Source organism: Aquarana catesbeiana, linkage group LG08, assembly GCF_042186555.1.
Source record: "Aquarana catesbeiana isolate 2022-GZ linkage group LG08, ASM4218655v1, whole genome shotgun sequence".
Taxonomy (NCBI): Eukaryota; Metazoa; Chordata; class Amphibia; order Anura; family Ranidae; genus Aquarana; species Aquarana catesbeiana.
The window spans coordinates 8,813,284-8,831,643 of record NC_133331.1 but is presented as its reverse complement, the minus strand read 5'-3'; the positions used below and the strand labels follow the sequence as shown (position 1 = coordinate 8,831,643).

Genomic DNA, 18,360 nt, shown 5'->3' with positions numbered 1-18,360 from the left:
GATATTTTCTCTCCAGGTCGAATGTTGTTCACTCATACAGGATAAAGCATCGGTTCTCTGGTTAGTTCTTCCAAAACCTTAACAGTAAAAAAAAAAGGCTTATACTTACACATTAAAGTAAATGATGTATTGGAATGCTGGAAGACTCTGCTGGATGGGGTTGGATGTCACTGTGGGGGTTGGGCAGGTCAGGGTTTTGGAGGTAGCTGGGGACCACTGTGAGGTATGGGGCCTCTCTAGGAGCCCAAGGCGTTCTGGGAACACTGTGCTAGATTGCGGTGCGCATTGTTGAAGATGGGGGGAACAATAGGAGGCACTGGGACATTGTTGGAGGTTGGAGGCACAATGCGGAGCTAAAGGCTCTGTAGCAAGCTGGGGGGCACTGTGGGGGCTGAGGTCTCTCAGGGGGTGCTATAGGACATTTTTTAAGCTTGAGGGCACAATGGGGGGGCTACAGGCCCTACAGCAAGCTAGGGGGCACTGTGCTATCAGCAAGCTAGGGGGCAGTGTAGGGGCTGAGGTACTGTATCTCAGGGGGGAGCTGTGGGACTTGTTGAAAGTTGGGGGCACAATGAGGGCTAGAGGCTTTGTAGCAAGCTAGGGGGCACTGTTGGGGCTGAGGTCTCTCATCAGGTGCTATGTGACATTGTTGGAGGTTGGGGGCAAAATGGGGGGCTGGAGGCTTTTCAGCAAGCTGGGGGGCACTGTGGGGGCTGAGGTCTCTCAGGGGGCACTGTGGGACTTGTTGGAGGTTGGGGGCACAACGTGGGGCTGGAGCATTTGTAGCAAGCTAGGGGGCACAACGGGGCTGGGATCTCTCATGGGGTGCCGTGGGAAATTGTTGGAGGTTGGGGACACAATGGGGGGCTGGAGGCTTTGCAGCAAGCTAGGGGGCACTGTAGGGGCTGAGGTATCTCATGGGGTGATGTGGGACTTGTTGGAGGTTGGGGGCACAACGTGGGGCTGGAGCATTTGTAGCAAGCTAGGGGGCACAACGGGGCTGGGATCTCTCATGGGGTGCTGTGGGACATTGTTTGATTTTGGGGACAAAATGAGGGGCTAGATGCTCTGCAGCAAGCTAGGGGCACTGTGAGGGCTAAGGTCTCCCAGGGGGCACTGTGGGACATTGTTGGAGGTACAATACAGTAAGGGTCTGGAGGCTTTGCAGCAAGCTGGGGGCACTCTAGGGGCTGAGGTTTCTCGGGGGGGCACTGTGGGACTTGTTAGGGGTTGGGAGCGCAATGGGAGGATAGAGGCTCTGAAGCAAGCAAGGGGGCAGTGAGGGGGCTGAAGTCTCTCAAGGGGTGCTGTGGGACATTGTTTGGGGTTGAGGGCACAATGGGGGGCTAGATGGTCTGCAGCAAGCTGGGTGGCACTGTAGGGGCTGAGGTTTCTCAGGGGGCACTGTGGGACTTGTTAGGGGTTGGGAGCGCAATGGGAGGATAGAGGCTCTGAAGCAAGCAAGGGGCACTGTAGGGGCTGAGCTCTCTCAGGGGGCACTGTGGGAATTGTTGGAAGTTGGGGGCACAATGGGGGGGCTGGAGGCTTTGTAGCAGGCTAGGGGGCACTGTTGGCCCCAACAGTGCCCCCTAGCCTGCTACAAAGCCTCCAGCTCTGAGCTCTCTCAGGGGACCTGGGTGCACTCTGGGAGGCTGAGGGGCATGGCGGGCCACTGTGGCAGGTTGGGTGGCACTGTGGGAGCTGAGATGCACAATAAAATTTTAGTGGATCTGCAGTCGGTTGGATACCCGGGAGGAGGGAGGCTGCGGTCCGGCATTGGGCCTCTGCCCGGTGGGTTAGAGCGACTAGAATAGAGTGGTTCAGGGAAAATACTGCATTGTGGCCAGATCAGATATCAGATGGAGCTGGTAATAACAGGAATTAAATACTTATTTACTACGATCATCAGCTCCATCCAGTGGCCAAATTACAGTATTTTCCAGAATCACTGTATATTTAGTAAATGAATGACATTCGACCTGCAGAGGTTGCAGCCTAATAACATTCATTTTGTTTCCATATTTACACAGAGCGAATGTACTGTACATGGGTTTCCACCAGGGGCACTTTCTACATGGAGTTTGTATGCTCTCCCTGATTACCAGATATTAATGAACTGTGCCACAGAATTGTAAGTCAGTGCAGCAGCTATTCCTAAGGAAAGTATAAAACCTCCTTATTATAGAAACAATGTAACAGCGCTATCTCTGACCTTTAAATTATATATCATAAACCCAAATTAGCGCAAATCTAACAAAATGATAAAGTACATAACATCAGCAAATCAGTCAAATAAATAACATCCAGTGTATGATGTTAAAAAAAAAATATGACAGGTGCTCTTTATAATAATAGGATTAAAATTATGCTTAAAAAAAAAATATATACACTCACCGGCCCCTTTATTAGGTACACCTGTTCAATTGCTTGGTAACACAAATTGCTAATCAGCCAATCACATGGCAGCAACGTAATGCACTTAGGCATCTAGACGTGGTGAAGATGACTTTCTGAAGTTCAAACCGAGCATCAGAATGGGGGAAGAAAGGGGATTTAAGTGACTTTGAATGTGGCATGGTTGTCGGTGCCAGACGGGCCGATCTGAGTATTTCTGGGATTTTCACACACAACCATCTCTCGGGGTTTACAGAGAATGGTGGGAAAAAGAGAAAATATCCAGTGAGCTGCGGTTGTGTGGAGGAAAATGCCTTGTTGAGGTCAGAGGAGAATGGGCAGACTGGTTCCAGATGATAGAAAGGCAACAGTAACTCAAATAAATACTCGTTACACCCAAGGTATGGAGAATACCATCTCTGAACACACAACACAAGCAGATGGGCTACAGCAGCAGAAGACCACACCGGGTGCCACTCCTGTCAGCTAAGAACAGGAAACTGAGGCTACAATTGGCACAGGATCACCAAAATTGGACAATAGAAGATTGGAAAAACGTTGCCTGGTCTGATGAGTCTGGATTTCAGCTGCGACATTCAGATGGTGGGGTCAGAATTTTGCGTATGGATCCATCCTGCCTTGTATCACCGGTTCAGGCTGGTGGTGGGGGTGTAATGGTGTGGGGGATGGGGTATCACCGGTTCAGGCTGGTGGTGGGGGTGTAATGGTGTGGGGGATGGGGTATCACCGGTTCAGGCTGGTGGTGGGGGTGTAATGGTGTGGGGGATGGGGTATCACTGGTTCAGGCTGGTGGTGGTGGTGTAATGGTGTGGGGGATGGGGTATCACCGGTTCAGGCTGGTGGTGGGGGTGTAATGGTGTGGGGGATGGGATATCACTGGTTCAGGCTGGTGGTGGGGGTGTAATGGTGTGGGGGATGGGATATCACCGGTTCAGGCTGGTGGTGGAGGTGTAATGGTGTGGAGGATGGGGTATCACAGGTTCAGGCTGGTGGTGGGGGTGTAATGGTGTGGGGGATGGGGTATCACCGGTTCAGGCTGGTGGTGGAGGTGTAATGGTGTGGAGGATGGGGTATCACTGGTTCAGGCTGGTGGTGGGGGTGTATTGGTGTGGGGGATGGGGTATCACTGGTTCAGGCTGGTGGTGGGGGTGTAATGGTGTGGGGGATGGGATATCACCGGTTCAGGCTGGTGGTGGTGGTGTAATGGTGTGGGGGATGGGGTATCACCGGTTCAGGCTGGTGGTGGGGGTGTAATGGTGTGGGGGATGGGGTATCACCGGTTCAGGCTGGTGGTGGGGGTGTAATGGTGTGGGGGATGGGGTATCACCGGTTCAGGCTGGTGGTGGGTTGTAATGGTGTGGGGGGGATATTTTCTTGGCACACTTTGGGCCCCTTAGTACTAATTGAGCATGGTTTAACCACCACGGCCTACCTGAGTATTGTTGCTGACCATGGCCAGTGAAAAAGAATGCCCCCTTTACAGCAGTGGTGAGAATGCAACCCTAAACAGATAGTTGGGGTCATGCAGGTGGCTCTGCCGAGTGAGTATGGACTCAAAACCATGCAGGAACCATCAGATGAGAGATCACAGTTCAGGGAACCCCTAGCAACCTCTGAAGGAACCCTAGGGTGCCATGGAACCCCAGCTGAGAGTGGCTGGTCTACAATATCTTTGTTTGATGGAGCATAACCATTGGAAAAACTTGACCTCCATCATTTGAAGGAGGTCCGCATACCTGACCATATCCTGTGGGTGTGATAGTCAGATGTCCAAAAACTTTTGACCACATATTATATATCAACAGGGAACTCCAGATACATATATATATATAGAGAGAGAGAAGTTAACATTTCATCCTGTTATACATTCATTAAAAAAATCAATTGAGATCTTTATCTACAAAATCAATGCTTAGGTCTAGGTATTTCACAGATGTTGTTTTGCACCTTCACCTGTACTTTCCCTGGTGATATGGGATTGATCCCAGGAGAGAAGGGTAGAGTTCAAATTACAACCTCCCATCATTCCTAGTTCCTGGGCTAAGCAATTAAAATGATATCCTGTCTTTTTTAAATATGGATCTTTATGGCCTCGTGACTTAGTGTGTTGAACTTTTTTGCCTTCCATAATGTATAAATACCAGGCGTCTACCTTTATATTGGCTTCTTGTAATCCTCTTAGACGGGCTTGGTGGACCTGAACTCAATAATTTGGAGGGAAGTCCCCATACTTTCGTGGTCATATGGAGTATTTCTTACTCCACCTGAACCAAGGCAACACATGGGGGGGGGGGTCAAGATGCTGATGTCACAAGTCAGGATTCACCAAATATTATCCTTAACAGGTGTCTTGTACCAAGCCAGAAATACATGACAACCCTTTAAAGAGCCCAACACCAACCCAACGCTATATTATTATTATTGTACGGTATTTATATAGCGCCAACAGTTTACGTAGCGCTTTACAACTTGAGGGTAGACAGTACAAATACAATACAATTTGATACAGTAGGAATCAGAGGGCCCTGCTCCTTAGAGCTTACAATCTAAGAGCTATATTATTTGTTATTATTATTATTGATACAATATCGATACAATGAACTCAATAATTTGAAAGGAAGTCCCCACACTTCGGTCATATGGAGCATTTCTTACTCTACCTGAGCCAAGGCAACGCATTGGGGGTGCAAGATGCCGATGCCACAAGTCACGGATCACCAAATCAAATCTTATTACAGGTGTCTTATACCAAGTCAGAGATACGTGAGAACTCTTCAGAGTCTGACACCAACCCTGTTGGCTTCCTGTAATCCTCTGAACAGCAGCTCTTAGACAGGCTTGGTGGACCTGAACTTAATAACTTGGAGGGAAGCCCCCATACTTTGGCCATATGGAGTATTTCTTACTCCACCTGAACTAAGGCAACGCATGGGGGGGGGGGGTCAAGATGCTGATGCCACAAGTCACGTGTCGCCATATCTTATCCTTTACAGGTGTCTCGTACCAAGCCAGAGATACGTGAGAACTCTTTAAAGAGCCCAACACCAACCCAACGCTATATAAATATTCTAAATATTATTTGTTATTATTATTGATACAATATCGATACAAAGAACTCAATAATTTGAAAGGAAGTCCCCACACTTTGGTCATATGGAGCATTTCTTACTCTACCTGAGCCAAGGCAATGCATTGGGGGTGCAAGATGCTGATGCCACAAGTCATGGATCACCAAATCTTATTCTGAACAGGTGTCTTGTACCAAGTCAGAGATACGTGAGAACTCTTCAGAGTCCGACACCAACCTTATAGAAGTACCTGATGTCTACCTTTATATTGGCTTCCTGTAATCTTTTCCACAGAAGCTCTGAGACAGGCTTGGTGGATCTGAACTCAATAATTTTGGCGGGAAGTCCCCATACATTGGTCATATGGAGCATTTCTTGTACCTGAACTAAAGCAACATATGGGGATCAAGATTGTAATGCCAGAGAAATGTGGGAGCCCAACACTAGAGAAATATTATTTATAATAATAATTATTATTATTATTATTATCGATACAATGTATACCAGTGCTGCATGAGTATTTATTACAATCACATTGGAGTCAATGGAAAACAAAATCTATCCACTAAATCCAAAAAGAAAGAAAAACTACAAAGTGTACAGCTAGTATAAATACCTGATGTCTACCTTTATATTGGCTTCCTTTAATCCTCTGTACAGCATCCCTTAGACAGGCTTGGTGGACCTGAACTCAATCATTTGGAATAAAGTCCCCATACTACGGTTATATAAAGTATTTCTTACTCCACCTGAACCAAGGCAACGCATGGGGGGGGGGGGGTCAAGATGCTGATGCCACAAGTCAAGTGTCACCAAATCTAAACCTTAACAGGTGTCTCGTACCAAGCCAGGGATACGTGAGAACTCTTCAAAGAGCTCAACACCAACCCAACCTTATAGAAATATTCTAAATATTATTTGTTATTATTATTATTGATACAACATCGATACAACAAACTCAATAATTTGGAGGCAAGGCCTCATACTTTGGTTATATAAAGTATTTCTTAAGATGGATACTCGCTATACAATTGTCTTTAGATTTACCAAAACCATATAATATGAGGTCAAACCTAAACACTTTCAATGTGTATGCAGTCTGGCAGGCCCTTGCACTACACAGTTGAAGGTAAATCTAAAGGAAATCAAACAACAAAAGTTGTATAGTGTGTATCCAGCTTTTCTCCACCTGAACCAAGGCAACGCACGGGAGGAGTCAAGATGCTGATGCAACAAGTCAGGAGTCACCAAATCTTAGTCTGAACGGGTGTTGTGTACCAAGCCAAAGAAATGCGGGATCACCTCAAAGAGCCAAACACCAACCCAACGCTATAGAAAATTTTTAGATATTATTTGTTATTATTATTAGTGATACAATATCGATACAATGAACAATTTGGAGGGAAGTCCCTATACTTTGGTCATATGACGTATTTCTTACTTTACCTGAGCCAAGGCATGGGGGGGCAAGATGCTGATGCCACAAGTCAGGAATCACCAAATCTAATTCTTAACAGGTGTCTTTTACCAAGCCAGGGATACCTGAGAACTCTTCAGAGTCCATCATCAACCCTATAGAAATACACGACATCTACCTTTATATTGGCTTCCTGTAATCCTCTGAACAGCAGCCCCTAGACAGGCTTGGTGGACCTGAGCTCAATAATTTGGAGGGAAGTCCCCATACTTTGGTCACATGGAGTATTTCTTACTCTACTTGAACCAAGGCAACACATGGGTGTCAAGATGTGGATGCCAGAGAAATCTAGGGTCTCTTCAAAGAGGTCAACACCAACACTAGAGAAAGATTATTTATCACTGTTATTCCAAATCTTATCCTTAACAGGTGTCTCGTACCAAGCCAGAGATACCTGAGAACCCTTCAAAGTGCCCAACACCAACCCAACGCTATAGAAAAATTCTAAATATTATTTGTTATTTTTATTATTGTTACAATATCAATACATTGAACTCAATCATTTGGAGGGAAGTCCCCATACATTGGTTATATAAAGTATTTCTTACTCCACCTGAACCAAGGCAATACATGGGGGAGAAGATGCTAATGCCACAAGTCACAAGCCACCAAATCTTATTCTACACAGGTGTCTCGAACCAAGCCAGAGATACATGACAACCCTTCAAAGAGCCCAACACCAACCTAACGCTATTGAAATATTCTAAATAATATTTGCTATTGTTATTGATCCCATAGCGATACAATGAACTCAATACTTTGAAGGGAAGTCCCCATACATTGGTTATTTGGAGTATTTCTTGCTCTACCTGAACCAAGGCAACGCATGGGGGGGGGGGGGGGGGGGCAAGATGCTGATACCACGAGTCACGAATCACCAAATCTTATTCTGAACAGGTGTCTTGTACCAAGCCAGAGAAATGTGGGATCATCTCAAAGAGCCCAACACCAACACTAGAAAAATATTATTTATTATTTTTTTAATAATAATAATAATAATAATAATAATAATAATAATAATATTATCATTATTATTATTATTAATATGAATAATAATATTATTATTATCGATAAAATGTATACCAATGCTGCATGAGTATTTATTACGGTCACATTGGAGTTAATGGAAAACAAAGCTAAAAAAAAAAAAAACACATCTAGCCACCAAATACAAAAACAACATTTCTCAAGGCACGTTGCCTAGCAAAAAAAGAAAAAAAAAAAAAAGAAAGAAAAAAAAATTCTCCCCCTTGAGAGTTTCCTCTGTCCTCAGAGAATCCAGCAGCCACTGGGTTAAACTAAGTCCTAATGTTTCCTTGTCTTTCTCTTAGACGTTGATAATGAGTCCCTGCGGATATGCGCGCTGCAAAGGTGTCCTTGCTAAACACATCCAGATAGAAGAACAGCCGTACAATCTGTGCCTAAGTCTACAACAACTCCAGCGCCTTTTCGAAAAACAAAAAACAAAAAAAGAAACCATCTGGCACACAACGCCCCACCCCCCAAACAACAACAATCACCAAAAAAAAAAAATATATATATACAGCTCTAGCATAACGCAAATAATAATAATATCTCCGGGTTCTGACACCGCAGCAATCAACAGGCAGTTCAATATTCGCCTAACCAAACCGGCGCCGGAAGAGTTAACCGAGATCAAGGGAATGTACAAGCGTATCATTCAAAAACCGGGTCCAAAAATGGGTCTTTCACTGGCCGCAGGGACGACAACAACCTCTAGTAACCCCCCTCAGCCGGGGGCGCCGTGTTTGGGGGAAAGAAAAACAAGAAAAAAAAAATTGCAGTGCGCTACATTCCAGAAAACATTTTTTTTTGCAGTTTGCCAATCCAGGCCTACAAATGTATTTATTTTTTTGGTCAACCCCAAGCCTACCGACGCCGTGACCTAAGGTCAAAAGTCCACAAGCACTTCTGATTGGTTCATATTTAAGATTTTTTTAGGGATTTTTTTTTTTCCATCTCCCCCCCTCCACCCTCTTCTTCCATCACCACCACCACCTTCGATCCACTCCAAGGTATAGCCAACGCACAGGTCACTTTTGTTTCTTACCCCCTTCCACCATCACCACCTTCGATCCACTCCAAGGTAAAGCCAACACGCAGGTCACTTTTGTTTCTTGCCCCCTTCCACCACCACCACCACCACCACCTTTGATCCACTCCAAGGTATAGCCAACACACAGGTCACTTTTGTTTCTTGCCCCCTTCCACCATCACCACCATCACCACCTTTGATCCACTCCATGGTAAAGCCAACACACAGGTTACTTTTGTTTCTTGCCCCCTTCTGCCATCACCACCATCACCACCTTCAATCCACTCCAAGGTAAAGCCAACACACAGGTTACTTTTGTTTCTTGCCCCCTTCCACCATCACCACCACCTTAGATCCACTCCAAGGTGAAGCCAACACACGGGTTACTTTTGTTTTTTGCCCCCTTCCACCATCACCACCACCTTTGATCCACTCCAAGGTATAGCCAACACACAGGTTACTTTTGTTTCTTTCCCCCTTCCACCATCACCACCTTCGATCCACTCCAAGGTAAAGCCAACACACAGGTTACTTTTGTTTCTTGCCCCCTTCCACCATCACCACCATCACCACCTTCGATCCACTCCAAGGTAAAGCCAACACACAGGTCACTTTTGTTTCTTGCCCCCTTCCACCATCACCACCACCATCACCACAACCTTTGATCCACTCCAAGGTAAGGCCAACACACAGGTCACTTTTGTTTCTTGCCCCCTTCCACCATCACCACCACCATCACCACAACCTTTGATCCACTCCAAGGTAAGGCCAACACACAGGTCACTTTTGTTTCTTGCCCCCTTCCACCATCACCACCACCATCACCACAACCTTTGATCCACTCCAAGGTAAGGCCAACACACAGGTCACTTTTGTTTCTTGCCCCCTTCCACCATCACCACCACCATCACCACAACCTTTGATCCACTCCAAGGTAAAGCCAACACACAGGTCACTTTTGTTTCTTGCCCCCTTCCACCATCACCACCACCATCACCACAACCTTTGATACACTCCAAGGTAAGGCCAACACACAGGTCACTTTTGTTTCTTGCCCCCTTCCACCATCACCACCACCATCACCACAACCTTTGATCCACTCCAAGGTAAGGCCAACACACAGGTCACTTTTGTTTCTTGCCCCCTTCCACCATCACCACCACCATCACCACCTTCGATCCACTCCAAGGTAAAGCCAACACACAGGTCACTTTTGTATCTTTGACGCAAAAAAAGAACATCCACAGGCCCCCCGGTTAGCTGCGACAAAGGCGACTTAAGCTAATTGATTCCCAGTTAATTATCGGGGAATAATAATAATAAAAAAAGAAAGAAGATAAGGCACTTACCAGGACATGCGCAGCCCACTGACATCTTCACATGCCTGGTCTGAAACCGAGAAGGTACTGGGTGCCCGCGGCTACGGCTCCTGGCATAAAATGCCCGTGCGGAATCTCGGAGAACAAAAAAAGAAACGAGCCCCCCTCCTAAAAAGCCAGAAATTGGGCCTCAGAGGAAGCAGGCAGAAGGAATTTTTATTCTGTCTCTGTATGTGAGCTTGTATGTGCGTTCTCTCTCGCTCTCTCTCCTCGCTCTCTCCTCGCTCTCTCCTCGCTCTCTCTCTCCACTGGCAGTACTGTGGTTTATTAATATGCTAATTGCAATGCTAGTGGGAGGAGAGTGAGCTTGTCAAAGTGACCTGAGTAAAAGAGAGAGGAGAGAGAAGGGAGAGAGAGAGAGAGAGAGAGAGAGAGAGAGAGAGAGAGAGAGAGAGAAGCCGAGTCTACTGAATAACAAGCATGTGACGCACATCTCTATATATATACATTGTATCAAGAACAAAAATGTACAGGAAAAAAAAAGGGGGGAACGGAGAGACCCCCCCACCCTCCCATTGGCTCCTTTGATAAAGCCAGGGTGGGGGGGGGGTGGTGGGGGGGTTTGGTGATGGTTGAGACGTTGGCAAGGCAGACAGAAGGAGAAGTGGACGTGGGTGTCCTGCAATGATAAACCAGGCGTACCGCATCAGACGCTCACTTCCATACTGCGCTCATAGACGCATAGACAGGCGGCACGCATGCAACATTACAAAAAAAAAAAAAGGAGAAGAAGAAGAAGAAGCTCCATTAGAGATAAGAGGCAGAAAAAAAAAATACAATTCCTGGCTTTTGTCACAAACAAAGCCGTAGTTGAGGAACAGACATGGAGTTTATGAGGAGGCAGCAAAAATGAATGGAGGTTTGGGTGCCATCCAAAGACCTTATGTTTTTTGATGGCATCTCATGAAGGCACGTAGTTTGGGGGGGGGGGGGGGGTTAGGATGGTCTTTGCAATGAATGCCCAAGGTGCAAAAAAAAAAATAAAAGGGGGGGAAGAGGGGATTGTGGGTCAATCACGTGGAGTTGGGCCTCATCTTGTAGGAAGGAGGGGGCTGGTCCGGGATGATTTTTATCACATAACGATTTTGTTCTTGAGCGAGAAAAGGTCGTCACTTGCAGCAAAGTGACTTTTGTGGAGCCGGAGACGATACGATGGCGGCTGAAGGGGATTTTATCGAGGCGAGTGGGGGGGGGGTGTACTTTCCCTCTCTGTTGGCTTTTTCAGTGACGCGCGGTGGTTGCGCTTTACTGTTCCTTCTCACAAGGCCGGTCTAAGAGTCGCCCGACTTATTGAAAACAATGCTCTCCCTGTGCGGTTGCTGAAGGGGATCTTTGCTGCCCCCCCATGTCCGAATGATAGTGACATCACCAAACCTCAGAGACCGCAGTGCCTTCGATGATCTCACACTGTAGAGAAGGGCCGTTATTAGAAACCATGGGGCCCCCGTACATCGCATCTGATAGGACCCCGCCCCCAGGGACTCCTCATACACTCCTCACCCCCTTATCCTCCACTACCCCACATTCTGCACCCCCGGCTTCATCTACACTCTGCACCCCCTGCATCCTGCACCCCCTACATCCTCTACACTCTGCACCCCCTGCATCCTGCACCCCCTACATCCTCTACACTCTGCACCCCCTGCATCCTCTACACTCTGCACCCCCTGCATCCTCTACATTCTGCACCCCCTACATCCTCTACATTCTGCACCCCCGGCATCCTCTACATTCTGCACCCCCTGCATCCTCTACACTCTGCACCCCCTGCATCCTCTACACTCTGCATCCTCTACACTCTGCACCTCCTGCATCCTCTACATTCTGCACCCCCTGCATCCTCTACACTCTGCACCCCCTGCATCCTCTACATTCTGCACCCCCTGCATCCTCTACACTCTGCACCCCCTGCATCCTGCACCCCCTACATCCTCTACACTCTGCACCCCCTGCATCCTCTACACTCTGCACCCCCTGCATCCTGCACCCCCTACATCCTCTACACTCTGCACCCCCTACATCCTCTACATTCTGCACCCCCTGCATCCTCTACACTCTGCACCCCCTGCATCCTCTACATTCTGCACCCCATGCATCCTCTACACTCTGCACCCCCTACATCCTCTACATTCTGCACCCCCTGCATCCTCTACACTCTGCACCCCCTGCATCCTCTACACTCTGCACCCCCTGCATCCTCTACACTCTGCACCCCCTGCATCCTCTACATTCTGCACACCCTGCATCCTATACACTCTGCACCCCCTACATCCTCTACACCCCCTGCATCCTCTACATTCCGCACCCCCTGCATCCTCTACACTCTGCACCCCCTACATCCTCTACACTCTGCACCCCCTGCATCCTCTACACCCCCTGCATCCTCTACATTCCGCACCCCCTGCATCCTCTACACTCTGCACCCCCTGCATCCTCTACACTCTGCACCCCCTGCATCCTCTACACTCTGTACCCCCTGCATCCTCTACATTCTGCACCCCCTGCATCCTCTACATTTTGCACCCCCTACATCCTCTACACTCTGTACCCCCTGCATCCTCTACATTCTGCACCCCCTGCATCCTCTACACTCTGCACCCCCTGCATCCTCTACATTCTGCACCCCCTGCATCCTCTACACTCTGCACCCCCTGCATCCTCTACATTCTGCACCCCATGCATCCTCTACTTTCTGCACCCCCTGCATCCTCTACACTTTGCACCCCCTGCACCCTCCACATTCTGTACTCCCTGCATTCTGCACCCCCTGCATCTCCTACATTCTGCATCCTCTACATTCTGCACCCCCTGCATCCTGTATATTATGCACCTCCTACATCCTCTACATTCTGCACCCCTAGCATCTTCTACATTCTGCACCCCCTGCATCCTCTACATTTTGCACCCCCGGCATTTTCTACATTCTGCATCCTCTACATTCTGCACCCCCCGCATCTTCAACATTCTGCACCCCCTGCATCCTTTACATTCTGCCCCCCTGCACCCTCTACATTCTGCACCCCCTGCATCCTCTATATTCTGCACCCCCTGCACCCTCTACATTCTGCACCCCCTGCATCCTCTACATTTTGCACCCCCGGCATTTTCTACATTCTGCACCCCCGGCATCTTCTACATTCTGCACCCCCGGCATCCTTTACATCCTGCAACCCCTGCATTATCTACCCACTGCATCCCTACATCCTCTATATTCTGCACTCCCTGCATCCTCTACATTCTGCACCTCCTACATCTCTGCATTCTGCACCCCCTGCATCCTCTACATTCTGCAGCCCCTGCATCCTGTATATTATGCACCTCCTACATCCTCTACATTCTGCACCCCCAGCACCGTCTACATTCTGCACCCCCCGCATCCTCTACATTCTGCACCTCTGGCATCCTCTACATTATGCACCTCCTGCATCCTCTACATTATGCACCCCCTGCATCCTCTACAATTTGCACCCCCCACCCTCTACATTCTGCGCCCCCTGCATCCTCTACATTTTGCACCCCCGGCATCTTCTACATTCTGCACCCCCTGCATTCTCTACATTCTGCACCCCTGCATCCTCTACATGCTGCATCCCTACATCCTTTACATTCTGCACCCCCTGTATCCTCTACATTTTGCACCCCCTGCATCCTCTACATTATGCACCCCCTGCATCCTCTACAATTTGCACCCCCCCACGCTCTACATTCTGCACCCCCTGCATCCTCTTCATTTTGCACCCCCGGCATCCTCTACATTCTGCACCCCCGGTATCCTCTACATTCTGCACCCCCTGCATTCTCTACATTCTGCACCCCCGCATCCTCTACATCCTGCAACTCCTGCATCCTCTACATGCTGCATCCCTACATCCTCTACATTCTGCACCCCCTGCATTCTCTACATTCTACACCCCCTGCATCTTCTACATTCTGCACCCCCGGAATCCTCTACATTCTGCACCCCCTGCATCCCCCACCTTCTGCACCCCCTACAGCTCTCTCGGTACCCCCATTACTAATCACTATATACCCCCACTATCCCCCCCAGTTCTGTAACCCCTGCATCCCCCATTACCCCACATTAAGTACAGCATGCCCCCCCCTATTACCTGCACTCTGTATCCCCCACTATTCCCCGTTACACCTAAGCACCCCCTGCATCCCGCTGACACACAGCGCCTCCTGATGGTCATATCAGAACATGTGTCCCCATAGGAAAATTTCCCCTCACTTCCTGTCCCTGTGACAACTCATCATGTCTCAAACATAAGGCCATGTTTGCCAGGACCAATAGTGAGGGTAAATCAGCCATAAAAACCTGACAGGGGGGCTAATCCTTCCACACCCCATCCAAAACTAACACAAAAAGTTTGGAGTCTACATAGAAGAAAGCAAAACTCCAGCCAAAGCTAACCATATAAAAAGCGAATAGCTCATTAAACGCCGCAACATCCAGAGATACCCCCTGCAGTACTATTTGCTGCCACTGGATGTCCTCAGTCTGATGGCCAGCATCATTAAACCCACTTCCTCTGAGCCCAGGTTGTCCTGCACCCCCTGCATCCCCCACTACCCCACAGTCTTCTACCCCTGCACCCTCTATATTCTGCACCCCCTGCATCCCCCACTACCCCACAGTCTTCTACCCCTGCACCCTCTATATTCTGCACCCCCTACATCCCTCACTACCCCACATTTTGCTCCATCTGCATCCCCCACTAACCCTCATTCTCCACCCCCTGCATCCTCTAAATTCTGCACCTCCTGCATTCCCCACTACCCCACATTCTGCCACCCCTTTATCCTCTATATTCTGCACCCCCTGCATCACCCACTACCCCACATTCTGCACCCCCTGCATCCTCTATATTCTGCACTCCCTACATCCTCTATATTCTGCACCCCCTGCCTCCCCCACTACTCCATATTCTGCGCCCCCTGCATTGCCTATATTCTGCACCCCCTGCATCCCCCACTACCCCACATTCTGTACCCTGGGCATCCTTTATATTCTGCACTCCCTGCATCCCCCACTACCCCACATTCTGCACCCCCTGCATCCTTTATATTCTGCACCCCCTGCCTCCCCCACTACTCCATATTCTGCACCCCCTGCATCCTCTATATTCTGCACCACCTGCTCCCCCCCCCCCCAAAAAAAAAAAAACTTGTTGTTTACAAGTAAAAATCTGTATTTTTTGCTAGAAAATTACTTTTATTTATTAATTTTTTTTTAGCAGAGACCCTAGAGAATAAAATGGCGGTTATTGCAATTTTTTTATGTCACACGGTATTTGCATAGCAGTTTTTCAAACACAATTTTTTAAAATAAAAAATACACTTTAATGAATTAACAAAACAAAATGTAATAGATACCCCAATTTTTTTTGTATAATGTGAAAGATGACGTTACGCCGAGTAAATAGATACCTAACATGTCACGCTTCAAAATTGTACACATTCCTGGAATGGGGACAAACTTTGGTACAATACAGCACGACAGGTCCTCTTCATAGAAAGATCTGGGTCTAAAAGACCTCAAATCTCTCCTCTAAAATGATCTTATAAGATAAAAAAAAAATATCTTTTAGGGTAAAAAAAATAAAAAATGTATCTTTTAAGATAAAAAAAATAGATTAAAAAAAATGATCTTTAAAGATCAAAACAAAAATTATCTTTTAAGATAAAAAAGTTCACGCCATAGAAATGCAGTGCAGATGCATTCCAGATGCTTTTCTGCGTGCACGTTTTTGATGCGTTTCAGTGCGTTTAAGTGTTTTTAGTGTGTTTTTGATGGAGTCCAGTGCATCCCCCCCCTTTTTTTTCTTAACCTTAAATAAAGACGTGTGTTCCAGTGCATTTTTTTTGGTGCTTTCTGGGGCGTTCCGGTGCGTCTTTGATGCATTTTACAGCATTCCAGGACAGTCCAGTGCAGGAAAAATGCAGCATGTTCTACTTTTTTTTTTCTGGAACTGGAACGTACTGGAACTGCAAGCACTGGTGTGAACTATGCCATTGAAGACCATATAACCTACTTTCCATGCAATTTTGATGCAAAAAAAAAATACACTGGACTGCATGTGGTCAAAAAAATTTATGAATAAAAATGTATCTTTAAAGATCCAAAAAAAAAAAACGATCTTAAGATCAAAAAAAAAAATTATCTTATAAGTTTAAAAAAAAAAGTTATCTTTTAAGATAAAAAAAAAAATTATCTTTTAGGATAAAAAAAAAAAAGTTATCTTTTAAGATAAAAAAAAGATCTTTTAGGGAAAAAAAAATCTTATAAGTTTAAAAAAAAAAGTTATCTTTTAAGATGAAAAAAAATGATCTTTTAAGATAAAAAAACGTTATCATTTAAGATAAAAAAAGATCTTTTAGGATAAAAAAAAATCTTATAAGATCTAAAAAAAAATTTATCTTCTAAGATAAAAAAATTATCTTATAAGTTTTTAAAAAAAGTTATCTTTTAAGATGAAAGAAAAAAATGATCTTTTAAGATATAAAAAAGTTATCTTTTAAGATAAAAAAAAAAATGTTATCTTTTAAGATAAAAAAAAATTGTATCTTCAAATATAAAAAAAAAAATGTCTTTTAGGATAAAAAAAATCTTATAAGATCTAAAAAAAAAAAGTTATCTTCTAAGATAAAAAAATTATCTTTTAAGATGAAAGAAAAAAATGATCTTTTAAGATATAAAAAAGTTATCTTTTAAGATAAAAAAAAAGTTATCATTTAAGATAAAAAAAAGATCTTTTAGGATAAAAAAATGTAATCTTCTAAGATAAAAAAAAATTATCTTATAAGTTTAAAAAAAAAAAAGGAAAATTTATTATCAAATACTTACCGTAATTTTCCTTTCCTGATGGACTCCATGGCAGCCTACGTGTGGGGGGGGGGTTAACCCCGCCTCCTCTCCAATGCTATAGGACCCCATTCCCATAAAAGAGTACTCACCACTAGCTACTGCGTTCCGTAACTAGCCTACTCTATGACCAATGGGTGGGAACTCCGTCTGCCATGGAGTCCATCAGGAAAGGAAAATTACGGTAAGTATTTGATAATAAATTTTCCTTTTTCCTGACAGACTCCATGGCAGCCTACGTGTGGGAAATAACTAGCCGACCACACGGGTGGGTATGTTGAGTCAAACCAAAAATTTTAATTTGCCCTATCAACCGATAGGATTCTCAAAGCAAAGTTTACAGAGGACAATGAAGCAGGCTCAATACAATAGTGAGACATGAAAGTATTGATAGAGGCCCACGAGGCCGCCTTGCATATGGTGTCCGGGGCCACGTGTCGAGCTGCCGCCCATGAAGCCGCCATTCCCCTGGTGGAGTGAGCTGTCACCGCCTGTGGAGGAGCCAAGCCCTTCGCCCTGTATGCTTGTTGAATAGTCTGAACAATCCAAGTAGCGAGTGTCCTAATCGAAGCTTTTTTTTTTTTTTTTCTTTATTGCTTCCTGAGTGTAAAATAAATAAATGGTCAGAACGTCTGAAGGGAGAAGTTATTCTCAGGTATTCTTTAATTGCTTCCCCTACATCCAGAGGATGAATTTCGGAAGATCCTGGAGACTTAAACGTGGGAAGGACTATTTCTTGATTATCATGGAACACTGAGGACACTTTTGGATTTAAACCCAGCATAGGGACGAGTACTACCCGGTCTGGGAAGAACGTCAGGAAGGGTTCTTCACAACCCAGAGAGCCAATCTCAGAGACCCTTTTTGCCGATGTGACGGCTACTAAAAAGACCACCTTTGCCGAGAAGTCCTTAATAGAGAGCGGGGAAGGCCCGCTAGTACTGAGTCCCGAGATTGAATCCAGAACTAGTGGCAGATCCCATTTGGGGAACCTGGATTTTCTTTGGGGCTTAAGCCTTGAAGCGCCACGAAAGAATTGCCGGATTAACGGATTATTTGCCCAAGAGGACCCTGAGAAGGCAGACAGTGCAGATACCTGG

The 18,360-nt window shown here is 46.1% G+C and overlaps 1 protein-coding gene across 7 annotated transcripts in view; it reads right to left on the bottom strand.

Annotated features, from left to right (window-relative positions):
• The window catches only part of LDB1 (LIM domain binding 1), a 228,660-nt gene extending 217,976 nt beyond the window's left edge, over positions 1-10,684 (bottom strand). For 3 of the 7 annotated variants that reach the window (XM_073595476.1, XM_073595478.1, XM_073595479.1), the window contains exon 1: positions 10,366-10,676. In XM_073595476.1, the coding sequence (XP_073451577.1) occupies positions 10,366-10,390 (25 nt within the window). In that variant the 5' untranslated portion in view covers positions 10,391-10,676. Of the gene's footprint in view, positions 1-10,365 lie in introns of all 7 variants that reach the window. The other 4 variants (XM_073595473.1, XM_073595477.1, XM_073595471.1 and 1 more) reach the window with 3 other exon arrangements.
• Between the last annotated feature and the right edge of the window lie 7,676 nt (positions 10,685-18,360).